The sequence below is a fragment of the Patella vulgata genome, chromosome 7, assembly GCF_932274485.2.
Source record: "Patella vulgata chromosome 7, xgPatVulg1.2, whole genome shotgun sequence".
In the NCBI taxonomy this organism is placed as follows: domain Eukaryota; kingdom Metazoa; phylum Mollusca; class Gastropoda; family Patellidae; genus Patella; species Patella vulgata.
In genome coordinates, this window is record NC_065885.2 from 34,051,613 (window position 1) to 34,066,764 (window position 15,152).

Sequence of the window (15,152 nt, forward strand, 5' to 3'; positions counted from 1 at the left end):
CCATGAGAAAAGCCTGTACTATGTTTCTGGTTATCCAGGTTTCATGTTTGAATCAAAATAACTATAAACTATTTGGTTATCCAGGTTTCAGCTGCTGGTAGGAGTTCAGGTAGTTTATATATTGATCCATTGATACATCAAATCGAGTTCCTGGTACAAATGCCAAGGATGGTCAGATATTTCTCCATTCATGGCTTATTATTATTAGCAAAATATTGGATACTTTGATTTGCTTGTTCCATGGAAACTCAGTTGTACTGAAAATACACTGACATGACCTTAGCTTACTACATCAATCGAAAGACATATATTAATGTTGGAAACCTAATGGACTTAATTTATTAAAAATGACATACTGTGTATTTAATTGTAACTTAAAACAATGTAATGATAGTACAATTGTTGCAAAATTTTCTAAAAAATTACAATTTAAAGGGGTTGAACCACTTTGTAAATTAAAGTGTTTAATGTTTAATTTGGTTCATGTACTAATTTAAGTTTCATTTTGGCTTATATTGTTAATTCTTCAACAAACAATTAGTTATACCTAAAGATGTATTTTTGGGCTTTATTTTTCTGATGCATAGTTGATCTTGACTGATTAAAACATTTGTGGTCATACACAGCTTGAAACTAGCAATTGGTTGGAACTTCATAAGCTAAAAAAAAGAATACGGCTTGAATGTTAAAACTGTTTTTGATTGAGAGTGAGACAAAGTGATAAGACAGGCTAGCCATCAATCTACTAACACTGTATATACATGTATCTCACCTTTATCTGTAGACACCTGACAGTATGGTCAAGTCATGTGTAACATTCTTCAGTTCATTTAAAAACCTGTTCAAGAATGTTTTGTGTTAGTTGAGAAATTGACCTTTAATCCCAGGGTCTTTAAACATTCATTTAGTCACAAAACTTGAAGTGTCTTTTAGGACAAGCAAGTAAATCAAATAGCTGTTGTGCAGCTGCTAATGATTTTGTTCATGGTCAATTAGGTTAGTGCTAGACACATTGATTATCAAATTGTTTGTTAATTTAGCCGTGACATTCCACAAATTATTATCAGATGGACAGGTCATGAGTGAAACATGAAGTTATGGATTGATTTTAAAATCATTAATATTTAGGAAAATTGATAGAGGAACTCTGATGGTTGGAAATGGGTAGTCTAGCAGTAAGGGCACTTGGACATGCATTTGAATAGTCCCTGGTCTGAATGCCAGCTTAGCCCAAGAAGAACCTTAGGATTTTGAAAACTGGTTCGCAGTGTTTTTTGCACAGAAGGGCCTTTGGCAGTTGGAATTTGATGAAGAATACATGTAGTCGGAAATGTAGCTGTCGGGGTAAAATTCTCCTTCTTAGTATCGATACTAAGCGATTGAAAATCTGAATAACCAAAGTATTAATGTTGATGGGACATCAAAGTGGTTTTCTATCCTTTTCTAATCTGGGACCGATTTGCTAAAATTTGGCTTAAACAATATCTTTACATTTATACATACATGTAGTATAGCAATTGATTCAAATACAAATTTAAAGTCATGCTAAAATAAAAGGTTTTGTAGAACACAAATTTGTTTTGGGTGCTGACTTGTTCATAATGTCTGCAGAGGATGCCAAATATTACAAAATCACCATATCTTTGTAAGCACAAATAGTATTGAAACATTTTTCGACTGATTCCTTTTACAGATTAATTTTCATCACATTAGAACAAAATGTGGCAAGGAAGGGTTCTTAACACTGGTTTCTAAATGATTATATGATAGGTTTAGAAAGATTTCTTATAATCTTTAATCTACCTGTCGTCTCACCTTACAATGTCAACAAACTATTATCTTATTATAGATTAGGTCATATTATACTTACCACCATATAGGTACAGTAGTTGGCCTATACAATCTATTGTTATTCTATATAGGTAAGTAATTAAATTGTGTATGTTGTAAAGTAAGGTAAGTACGATGACAGAATACAATATATCATGTCAGTATATTGTTAAATGATGGTGATTGTGTTACAGTGTGAGGTAAAATTACTATCCATTATCTTGTTAGAGTTCCTGACAGCTTTGCATTTACAGCTCCCTCATGTTAGTAGTGGTTATTTGAGAACTGAAAGCCACCAATCTCATGATTCAAACAAACTGAATACTTTTACTTTAACTTGTTTTTTGTGAACTTTGTTAGGTTTACAAAATATAACAAATTGAGCCAAATCTAATTTCAGATATTTAGTATGCAGTGAATAAGATGAGTTTTTTTGATAAATCAATATTTTTTCCACAAAGGTTGTTTATTTGCTTTGCAAGCATATTTGTCTTCGCATTCATAGCATTATGAATTATAAATGTAAACACTGGCTATGGAACAGGCCTGCAGTTTTGTCAGTTGTTGTCATAACATTTCTAGAGAGAAGGTCAGTTAAAAGAACTGTTTCATTTATGCTTTAGTTACTAAAACTTGTTAGTTATAAGCAAAAGACTGACTCTTAGAAGAACTGTATACTAGTCCAGTATAACTACAAACTTTCAGTTTCAATGAAGCATTGACTGTAAGTTCTCAAATTCTGTGTTATTTAAGTGTTTGGGTCACAGTGGTGAGTGAGGTTTGCAATTAATCAAGTCATTCATACAACTGAACAAAGAAAATTGATAAATGGCTTTCTTGCATTTAATTTGCATATTTAAAGTAAACCCACTTTTAATGTATACCCTGATAAATCTGGGACATATCCTTTAAATTGAGTGTAATTTGTTCAGCTTATATAGTTCAGTTCTGTATTCTCGTGCTATATTTCATGTCATGTTAGTCAAACATTTGATTTAAAGCCATATGTTTGTTAAAACGTGGCTGCATTTTGATGAGCTTGTTCATTCAGTGGCTGACCACAGGTCACTTTCTTCTATTTAAACTGTGATTAAAGTTATTTATCCCATTGACATAGAAACACTTAAGTGCATTATTCAGAATTTTTGATTGTATGCTGATTATGACCTGATGCAAAATTCACTTGTTTTGTGGCAATAAAGATATTAATATTATGGTAGGATATTACACAGTAGCTACATTATGTATCAGAAAATCTCCCAAGAGGATCGTGGGTAATTTGTAGAATTTTGGCATGGTTAGTATTTTAGATAAAGTCATGAATTATGAGAAGTCTAGTAAACGAAAATAACTTTTACTGTACAGTGTTTGTTAGATAAAGAGTATTAGAGATTTTTCTATGACAGGTCTGTAATGATTATAAAATAATACATATTTATGATGTAGTAATTTACTTATTATAATGCACTCTAGACAATGTAGGTTTACTGCTTAACAGAACGAAGACGAAAATTCAGCAAAGATCTGCCAATGCAATCCGATTCATTTTATTACCTCATAGGGCCACCAACAAAAGGGCTTATGTCGTAACTCATGTTTGCCATTACATTTTCATCTTCTTCAGAACCATAATTTGATAGATTTCAACCAAATTTGTGACTTGTGTAGGTGCTGGTTCACTGACCTGGAGGTTCTAGGATCCATCCTGGTGTTGACCAAGAATGTTCTTCTGCAATTTTCAGTAGGGTTTCCCCTTATATCAGTGATGTAGGATGGAAGTAGTCAAGTTGTTTGGACGAGACAAAAAGGAGCTGTCATGTACACATTTATAATAGTGTGTACTTAAAAGAACCTTGTTGCAGCTAGAATTTTGAAAAAGAGTAGGTAAACGATGCTGTTCAGGAAAAATTACCCTCATTTTACGATGACATGCATATATATGCCCGTCTTCATTAGTCCAGTTGGGGCAGAAAAGTAGGATGTTAAACCCCATTCATTTCTACGTTTTGTAAATGCAAAGAAAAGTTTAAGCTACATTCACATTATTGGTGTAACTCAATCCAAATTACCTGAACCAAATAGGTTTAGGCTACTATATTCACATTGGTATTACTTGAACCAGATATGTTAGGCTGCATTAGTTGAACCATATAACCCAACCAAAAAGGGCCAACGTTTGCGTTAATACTGCATGGATTGGAATTCTTGTAGGAAGCATTGTACCCAAGAACTTTAGATCTAGCTCCTACCTTTTACACGAAACAAATTACATGAAATACTGCGTACACATACTGTACACCAATTGGATTTGATAAAGCTTTTGATGCTAATCCAATAATCAACACAACCATAGTTATTAGGTCTACGTAGACTTGAAAATCGTGTCAGACTGTCATCCACCACACTGATGTTTAGTTAGTAGTATCAGTAATAATATATATATACATGTATATATACAGCTGTTAGTTTTACCTTGTTTCACTCCTCAATAACAAGAAAAATAGTCTACCATACCTACATGTATCAATGATGTTAAAAGCAGAATATAACCTTTCATTAACATTGCCAAATCACTTTTATTGTGGCAAGTTGAAAGATAGCAACTATTTAACAAGCTATTATCTTGGCGATACATATATTGTACTCTCAAATTAGTAATTTCTTCTTGATGAAATTATTTATGTTATTAGTCACAAAATAATATACATTTGTACTGTATTAAATTTTGATATTTTGTCTATTTCATCTCTGTGATGAGATTTAGTGGTTATGTAAACACAGAGTGTTTGAAAGTTTAAACTAATGATTGATTGTTAATGATAGTAAAAACAGTTGGTTGATTGTGGGTGTATTTGAAAATCGTCAGTGTACTTGCCTAGGGCCAGTGAAATAAGATGTAATCATAAAACCGTCTAATTTGAATGATCCAATTCAAATGTCACAATGTTTGAATTATTAAATTCATCGCTTGATATTTTATGTTCGGTACTTGCACCTGATTAAACCTTTGGTTACGGGGGGAAAAATAAAATTGTCAATTGCAATTTGAATTTTGTGTGTATTTTTTTGTCGGATGACGGTCTGTCCTCCGTGTAAGTTTTACAAGGACTAATTTCAGTGTTGAGAGGTAAATATCAGCTGTGTATACATTTATGACTTTATATGATTAACAACATCAATGTATCTGACATGTCAGATTGTGTGAAGTCATTAAATAATATTTCAAGGGTACAATTTAGGCTGCCTTCACAATTTAACCAACCTTAATCCCAACCTTTCTATTCGCATTGAGAAAAGGGCAAATTTGCCGAAACTATTAAATATGAACACTATTTTACATACGTACATAAAATTCAACTCCTCATGGAATAAAGGCATTCACGGTTATTTTATACAAAAACTACTGCCTGCAAGCTGCTTTTACCAGACACACAGCTTAGAACACTTCGATATCATTGAAGAACAGTTAGTGGATAGTAATCAATAGTTGTATTGTAAGCCAGTCGCCTTCTCTGAAGAAAAACTCTTGATCATAGTGAAGTAGCATTTCCGGTTAATATTCTTTAATCAGTGTAATTCTGGACCATTATCCAGGATCACAGGCGATTGTACAGAACACTAAATAAATAATTGAGTGAATAGCACAACCCCACCATGACAAAGCTTCTGATATTTAAAACTTAGAAAATCATCACCATAGCAGACAACACATCAGCAATCTGATCTAGGGTTGGTTGAGTTTGTAGGAAGGTCAATCATCTTTAATTGTTTGTGGTTAAACATGAAAGAGCAGTTTTGTTTTTGAAGGATATGGCAAATAATTTTATAACCCATGGCAATAATGATCTGGTGTGTTGGTCAAAGGGAAGATAAAGATGTTGGTATATTTTTTGTACTATTCACCTTGATAATTGGGTAAATATGTTTATTCTGTCTAATTCAATTTAAGGTACTTAAAAATTTTGTGACTAAATGAAAAGAAGGAAAAAAAGAGAGGTCCATAACATGTATTATAACTAATGGCAATATGACTGATTATTGAAAGCACATGTTAGCATATTGGCAATGGCAAACAACAGCTTCTATATGTACATGTGGCTATGATTTCATCATCATATTTTTGATATAATTTTACCTTTTTATTTCAATAAACAATAAGAATACTGATTATACCGGCTACAAATGGAAAAAAATGCTGATGAATTTTCGTGAATCCTAATATCTATGAACTTTTATATTTTATTTTAGTGGTTTGCTGACACATGTATGAGTATTATAAATAAACCTTTGATATTTACGTTTTTATTATTAAATCATGATATTTAAATAATAACAATCTATATTTTATGATAAATAAATCAGTATGAATATCTACTCCTTTAGTTTGGTAACTGGTTCCATCACTGTAAATAAGACTTGAGTTATTTATTATGACTGTTGTGAAGAAGTTGTGAATATTAGTATTGATCTCTGATTTAAGATACATTTGGATTAATATCTGATGATAGCCCACTAAAGAATGATGTTAATTGGAATTTCCTAATCATCAACCATGGCGTTGTATTTCATAAACAATAAGAATTTCGTAGTTAAAATATTTTATTACACTGGTATAGTAAACTATATCATAAAAATGATTTTATTTCACAAGTGACGTAGGTCACAATATGAGTAAACAAAGGTATGTTAAGTATAATATAGTTCATCAATTGTTAAACTAAGGTGTGGATACAAGTAGTGTAAAATATAGTGATATTCAGCAACCATTCATTAACGGTTCAAGCAATACCATAGAGGTCATAGTGGATTTATTATAGCAGGTTTGTAGTATGATATTTTATAAGATTTGTGTACTAATAATGATATTCGTAAAGATCAGTTAATTATTTAGTCAATAAACTTGTGAAATAATCTTCGTCATCGAATAGGTAAATTAACCTACATAAGTGCACACATTTATGTGGCAACATATAAAATGATGTTTTTATAAAATGAACTTTTTATAAAATGTATGTTTCCAATATCATACCGTAATCTAAAGGACTGTATACTAATGTATTAACTGTCCAGTGATCCGGAAATAACCAAAAACACAAACACTGTTTGTTCAAGTGACATTTTTGTTCATGTTTTGTTATTTTTAGGATTGTTGTGCTAGTAGTGAAAGGAATGGTTGTTATTTGTCTTTTAGATTAGTGGTTTTATTAACAATATATTTTTGTTAGTTTATAGTGACAACCGGACACTGTTCTCCATGTTGTTGTGGCCAAGAAGGATTTGAATATTTTTGTTGGCTGGTGGTAACATTTAAGTGTTGAACACGAAATTACTGAAAACAATGTCTATATACTGGTATTTGATATGCTTTAATTAAATCAATTAACATAATGTAATTTATCATGGACTGTATAATACATTATAAAGTCCATGATTTAATATTTTTTTGTATTTCAAGAAGGTTATTTTATGACTGAGAGGCTAAACAGTTGCTTGTAGAGTACAGTATACCAAGTAAATCAATGTCAAAATGTAAGCCATATTGGAGTAGATTAACTATTTGTTTTTCTTCACCCTCAAGTGAAACCAGATTCTTGATGTGGCTAATTTATTATTCAACTGCAGGTCATTGAAAACAGTAAGATGAGGCTTTTGTGTTTTAAGAGTTCGACAAGGAGATTTACTTGGTCCTATTTTATTCATGAGATGAACTAAAAGACAAACATGTCTACCTTTGTTCAGTCTTAGGGTAGATTTATTTTTTCTAAGCTGTTATAAAAGGGTTCTTAAAGTGGGCAGTTAAGGAGATATCATATTTACTCAGTGAATTTCTTTGTATCTGATGTGTCTGGTGTGATTTCTGATAATAAGGGATGAAATTGAAGTTGTAAAGTAGGCCTCCACACATTTTGCTAGCCTTGCCAGCCTCACCAGCCCTGTGTATTGGTTACATTGTGATAAATTATGTTTTGTTGACAGATAGTATTATCTATTATTATAAATAGACATCAAGGGTCAGATATATTCTCTACTTGAAAAACTTATTACCCAGTTCTCATCCATTTCTGTATCAAATCTACATGTATCTGTACATTAAGACAGGCACGATTTCCAAAAATCTGTGTATACACAAGACTTGAATTTATTTGTCTATTGTCACTGATAAGTAAATAGGTTGTCAATGATTTTTCAGTTAACAATTAGTTGAACTTGCTTATCATCATTTGCATTTTTCCACAATATCTAATTTTTCACGGGTTAAACCATGATTGTTTAACATTTAATTAATTAGAAAATAAAATCAAAATGTTACTGATGGGTTATTGCCAACTTTGGATTCAATTGGTTAAAATGTGGTCCATGAAACGATTTTAGCATGGATTATGAAGGTGGCACTGGCTTCTTTTGACGATATCTTTCCATTTACATTGTCTGTATGGAATGCCAAATGTTGACACATTTTCAGTTTGTCATATCTTTGTAAATAATAAACGGAATTGAACTGATTTTGGACTAATATCCCATTTAGAGGAAAAACTTTGACACTATTGTAATAAGTATAATTAAGCACTGTCAGTTGTTTTAATGCTGGGTATGTGATACATCAATACATGTTCATGTACATGTCTAATAGTTTATTGTCAGGTTAATTTGACCTGTCTGCTTGTATACTCTACTGAAAGTTAGTTATAAATCTCTGAACACAGATCTTTTGATCCTTGATATTGTTGAGGATTAATGCATTTAGTTATGCTGATAGTGATAGTTAATACAGAACCTTGATGCCATGCCAGAGATTGAACTGACCAGGGTTATCCTAAATATTGTTTTTTTGAAGTAGATCACATTAGCAGTAATTAATGAGTGGAATAAGGCCAGAAGCTAAGGAAGCTTGGCCGATTCCGGTGATGATTTGGCAAACCATTAGTGTGATTAGATCAAAGCTCACCATATGGAAAGTCAAAATATGTCATGCTTTGTAAAGCATATGACCAATTGAAAGATTACAAAAATGATAAATAAGCCCCATCCATTTTTCAGATTTTCCTTTAGCTTAAGTGGTTGCAGTTGAAATTGCATTGAAATTTTGAGAAATTTTTTAAGTTGATGCATGTGTATTCTATGAGCTAATTAACTGGTCAAAGCTAGTGGGTTAGTTGTCCATCTGTATGACCATGTTAATATATAAATGAGCTTGCAGGTACAATGTATATATCAGTTAAAGGTCACCAACATCATTAAACTTGTACATGGAAATTATGACTATCATGATGTATACAAATCATTGTGACCATTTTATTCTCTGCTAATATATGTTGTTGTGCAGAGAAATAGCTCCCACATTCTAATCAGAAAGAAAGGGCCTAAAACTTTCCAAATTCTATCAATTATTTGACAAAGTCTAACATGAATTATAACAAATACCAGTCAATTACATAAAATGAAAAAAAATGAAACATTGTATATGAACACTAATGAAAATACATGTGGGAGAAACTTCTAGTATCCAGATTTTAAACTGAAACTATTTTGATTGGATATTAAATGGGCTATATTGAATTGGTATGATGTACATGTACATTGATTTATCATAAAGACATCATACAAATAATATTGAGATAATTTGAGAGATTGTGGGAGATAACATATAGTTGCCTTTTCTGTTCTTATTTAATTATTTATAGAGTTATGATATAATTGATTAAGACAAGAAGTAATTGTTTAAGATAATTATATAGGTGATTTATTACTATCTTATATAGAGATTGTAACATATTTATAGTTTATAGGGTGCATATAGCTCATTTCCTTATTGATTTATACACTATAATTAACCCAAAACAAATGTTCTTTTCTCTGATGTTGACTTTGATGGACAAAAACTATATTGTGTTTATTTGAGTAAGTTTGAAGTGGTTGAGTTATTGTTTTTATAATAGGTCATATACATATATTATATGTAAATTAAGTTACAACTTTTTATTGTCCATGTGTGTTCTTTATAAGTGTGTATTATTTACTTGGTTAGAATCTTGTTTCTCTAATTTCATATATTTGTGAATGATTGAATTGGGTACTGGTATGGAAGTAAGTTGTTTACTAGTTTGTCCAATATATGCAAGTGACGCACATCAATCAGTACTTTGTATTCTGACCGAAAATTTGTCTTTCTTGACCATAGAAGAATCTGAGGTGTCAGGAAGGAGTCAATTTAATCTTTGACTAATGAAATAGCTGATGTGTTAGTATAAACAAATATAACGAACTATCCATATTGTTAATGTTATAATAATCAATTATTATGGCATTGTATTTGTAGATTGGAATTTGGATCAATTAAGTTTTGAAATATTTTTATTACCAATATTCCATTAAATGGAGAATACGTTGTCAAAGATAGTTTCTGCTGTAGATGATGACAAAAATTGATTAGAGGCCATTGTTTTCTCGTTATGAATAGTTTTTGTTTTCAGCAGTTGAATAGACAATGAACAATATCATTCTGTCTCATGATGGTTATTCAATTATGTGAATGTGGTATGCATGTAATTTAATAATTATGTTTGCTTGATGTGTCAACCATTTGTTTATTCACCGGTATCTGAACACCATTTTCACAATTCATTGTACTGGTACTTTTAGTTACAGGCCTTTATTATTTGAGAAAGTATAGACATATTTCATTATAAAGTAATTGGACACTTCTCTTTTGATGGTTGTACAGCGCTCGTAAATTTTATATAAAAGGGCTGCATTTTAATATGTTCCTTTATTGTATATTAAAGAATTTGTTATTCAGGTACATGGAAACTGAAAACACATCTTCTTAAATAAAAGTTACAGGTTCTTTATCTGATCATTTAATAATAAGATATCTGTATTTTCCAGCTGTGGCCTTAAATTTAATATTTTGAAACTTATGACATGAATTCAAAATATTATTTATGTGGTCCTCTGCTGTTGTGTTAGAATTGCTCAGTAGATGAATATAAATGTTTGCCGCCTAGTATTAAAATGATATCCTGGTTATATATGCAAACGCAGTAACATATTAATCGTGTAATAATCCCATGATGAAATAATTAATCTATATTTGTCATATAATTTATAAGTCAGAAATTCTAGGATTGGTTGCTAAAGTGGAAAATGTTTGACATGAAGAGTTATCTTATTAAAGGGAAATAACTCTTTTGGTAATAAAGTCATGAAATTCTTGAAAATGTTTTACAGGTCAAATAAACAGTTTATAAGCCCAACTTCACCATGTTTATGTGGCTCTTATGTTCAGAAATAGTGTGGTTGGGTTGGCTTTGCAACTGAATGCAACTGAGAGTTGCATGAAAAAGGCAACTTAAAAACATACAGTTATGCAAGATCTAAATCTGCCTTTTGCAGGTCTTTCTTTACGCCTGAATTATCTAAATTATTAATTAGACATTAATTAACTTATCCAGACCATAATCATGATGCCATTGCTAGCCTGGGATATTTAGTAGATTGGAATACATTTTGTGGAGGATGATTAAACATAAAAATGGATAATCGAGACTTTGTTTTTATCGACTTTAGTAATGATGATCGAGGCTAGCCTAAAATTTAAAAGCTAATATATTGATTCAGAGTGGAGCAATTTGACTGAAATATTCATCATATTTTACTTACATTATCTATTTTTTATCAATTATAGCGAGAACTGCCAGTTCTTTATCTAATGTCCCATAATGCCTCTTAAGTGATTTTTCAATCTGATTCGACTGAAAAAAGCCAGTAGCAGTTAAGTTGCACATGTTCTATTTTACCATGATCAGTTGCAACTACCTTAGTTTTCTTGCTCAAAAACAGGGCATGCTTAAACTTGCTGAATGGCATAATAATTTGGTTAGTTTTGATAGTCCAGCTTTTTAATTGCAATTGGTGCAAGTTCTTAGGTTGTGTTAGCGAGACAAGCATTTTGTTGCCTAGGAAACAAGATGACTACCAGAAACATTTGAGGCTGCTACATGTATATTACTGTATTGAGGCCTGTGCTTAACATTAAAACCATTAAAGACACAAATCATTCATAACTGTGATATGTCTTGTACACCTTTATATGAAATGTTATATTTATTGGTCATCAGTCTCGTAGCTACATGTAGAGCATAATGTGGTCAATATTTTATGAATGAATAAAAATACCAGCAGCTATGTGACTCACTGACTGGCTCCTACATTATATGAAAATACCCAATGTTTTGGTTTTGAATATTCCCTATTACCTCTCCAACAACATGGTATTCGGTTTTGATGTGTCCAGTATTACTACATGTATGTAGTGCATACAAACTTTTATCATACTACGCTTTATGAAATGAAATGGAGTAATTAATGTCCTACTTTTTTGCACATTCCGGGATAAGGAAGACATGCATTCACCAGTAGTGTACAATGGGGAAAACTTTTGCTTGGACAGACGCATTTCTGCCTACTCTCTTCATAGAAGTTCCTACTGTCAAGGGTTTCTTTTACATGCACACCAATTTGTACATGGGAGCTCAGTTTTTTTGTCCTTTTCACACATCAAGACTACATTCCTTGTCACGCCCTTGATCCTAACGAATGTTCTTGGCCAACACATAGATCGCACCCAGGACCTAAAGGTTTCTGAGTTGGCACATTACAGAGGTGCTTGCAATATTTTTGAACATCCTTGAATAATGCCCATTGCTTATGTACAGTTTTGTAAGATCAATAATTTGCAGATAGCCATAAAATATTATATTTCCACATAGACTGGACGACAAACGTGATTTGCATTAATAACAATAATAATATTGGTATTCAAACAACATGTCTTTTTATCTTTACTAAGGATCTGTGTATTTTTTTATATAATTTTGATGGGGCTTATTGACACCTTATATACAGTGTTAACTAGGCATCATTGTTGAATTATAATGGGTTTTAAAGGACAATATTGGTGCCAGTCATTATCACGTATGTTAGGATGACCCGTGCACTTTACAGAAAGTTGGTCTCGACACGGCTAAATGTGCACGCTTCAGTTGCGTGTCTCGAACTGATTTCTGACTACCCCGCACTCGCTTTGAGTCGATAAATAGCCATGGCACGTGCAATTCTCTACAAATATATCAACTATTACAGCCGTAAAAAATCTATTGTTGACGATTTTGAATAGCAGTAAAATTTAGCTTCTTGGTTATTACAGCAGCTTTAGTAATTACGTTTGTTTTACTTTTTAAATTGCTTTATCATTAACTGTACCGTTAAGAGCGGCATCTTTTGGTTTAGTACAAATACTATCTCTGAATCACTTTCTTTAGCAGGAACATGATACTAGCAGTAGTTTCATTTTACTTTTACAAGTTTCTTAAAACAATTGTTGAGTTGTCTAAAGTGCTTATTTCTAAATTCAATTTCTTGTTCTAGCTTTCTGTTATGTTTCGTAAAAAAGTAGTCTTGATTATCCCGACCTGTCAATCAGACGTAGAATGGTCGATAGACTGGTTAAGCGAGACTAATTTCAAAACAAGGGCACGTAACCTATCTTTTACTCAAAAGTGTCTGGATGTTATGGACGCAACTTGGAACCAGTTTTCAGTCTAGTATTTATAGATGATTAATGGTCATAGCTTATTAAGTACAACATGATCGTTTATTTAGTGACTATAATTGTGTGAAACTGATTTGAGGCTTGGCATATATATAAATATTGTGGCGTAATTGTCGAGATATTTGGAGATATTTATTTATGGTGGGTCACGCTACGTATGTGATAGAGCTGGTTAAACACATTCCAAATATAATTTTAACACAGAGATCTTTGCTGCGATAGCTGAGTAATACAGGTTTCCTGAATCGGAAGTGAGGAACACCAAAGGAAAACACGAGTCATCTCTCTATACAACTGATTGATGTGACGAGTGATAACGGATATACGGGCAAATTTCTGCTCACTAATAATTCCTTCGAAGACCAAAAGTTGTTGTGTGAGATTGTGAGAGGATATCTGACAATTCATAAAAAGAATTGACTGCCACTAGATCAGTGAACACGAAAGAAAAACAGAAAAAGTCTGTGCATTACCATGCTTTTATAAGGTATAGAATGAATATAAACAAGGGAATGTACGGACGATTTCTATTTTTCTTGTGTTCTCTTATCTAATGGCATTCAATTGTCAGGTATCATCTTACAGTCCCATATAACAACTTTTAGGAATTATTAGTGAGCAGAAATTCAGCCGTGTATCTGTTATCACTCGTCACATCAGTCAGTTATATAGAGAGATGACTCGTGTTTTCCTTAGGCGTTCGTCACTTCCGATTCAGGAAACCTGTATTACTCAGCTATCGTAGCGTAGCAATGATCTCTGTGTTAGAATTATATTTGGATTGTGTTTAACCAGCTCTATCACATATGTGATAATGACTGGCACCAATATTGTCCTTTAAGTGATTAATAGTAAGTGAAGAGGGACCGCACAACACACCAGCAATTACACAAGACAAACCCACATATCAGATCAAGTGAAAGGATCTGGAGAACTAGCTGTAAGTGTCCACTGCACTGCACAGTTCCGGGCTTGTAATAATAATACAGGCTTTGCGCAAAATGAAAAAGTGATTTTTGTCAATTTTATAAATCCTTGTTATGCTCAAGTTTATAAATTGTATGCACATAATATTTGGCGTTTCAAAAGCAATTTTTAAAACTTAAAGTTAATTAAAAACAGCTTACCTGGAAAATCATTTTAATCACATTGTAGAAATCCAAATAAATTTATTTTGTAATACATCCTACTAATTCTTACATATCATTAGTTCAGTGAAATACTTTACTTATTTATGTAAGCCTTATTAAACTTCTGACACATAACACATCATTGAAGAAATTTTCAACACCAATTCTATCAGTAATACTAAGGCCACCCTGTTGTAACTTTAACTTATCTGCTTCTTAAAATATTTTAACTAAATTTGAGGCACTGGGATACTTCAGTTGCGTGTATGCATTAATTTACAATTTGAGCATCTACAAATATCAATTTTTGTATTTAATAGTTTCCTGAAAGTTATATATAGCAGTCAAATGACCGAGTTCAAATATGGGATAATTGGAATCAGACTATCATGTTTTTATCCACTGTTTGTTTGCTTAAATTAGTATGATTTGGATTCTACTGTACAAATATATACTAATTCTAAATAACTACTATTCAAATCAAGAAATTAATATAAGCAGGAAATAAAATTTGTTGTGTTTATGATCCAGTTACATGTAAATTTAATTTTAGACTTTAAAGTTTCTTGAAAAATACTAAA

General features: G+C 31.8%; 2 protein-coding genes across 3 annotated transcripts in view; one reads left to right on the plus strand and one right to left on the minus strand.

Annotated features, from left to right (window-relative positions):
• The window catches only part of LOC126828634 (COMM domain-containing protein 7), a 42,639-nt gene extending 28,044 nt beyond the window's left edge, over window positions 1-14,595 (minus strand). Inside the window, exon 1 of the mRNA XM_056102561.1 lies at window positions 14,569-14,595. Within this exon, the coding sequence (XP_055958536.1) occupies window positions 14,569-14,580 (12 nt within the window). The 5' untranslated portion in view covers window positions 14,581-14,595. The remainder of the gene's footprint in view (window positions 1-14,568) is intronic.
• LOC126828631 (activated Cdc42 kinase-like) overlaps window positions 1-15,152 on the plus strand; it is a 79,647-nt gene that overhangs the window by 17,465 nt on the left and 47,030 nt on the right. The gene's annotated exons all lie outside the window — the stretch shown is intronic.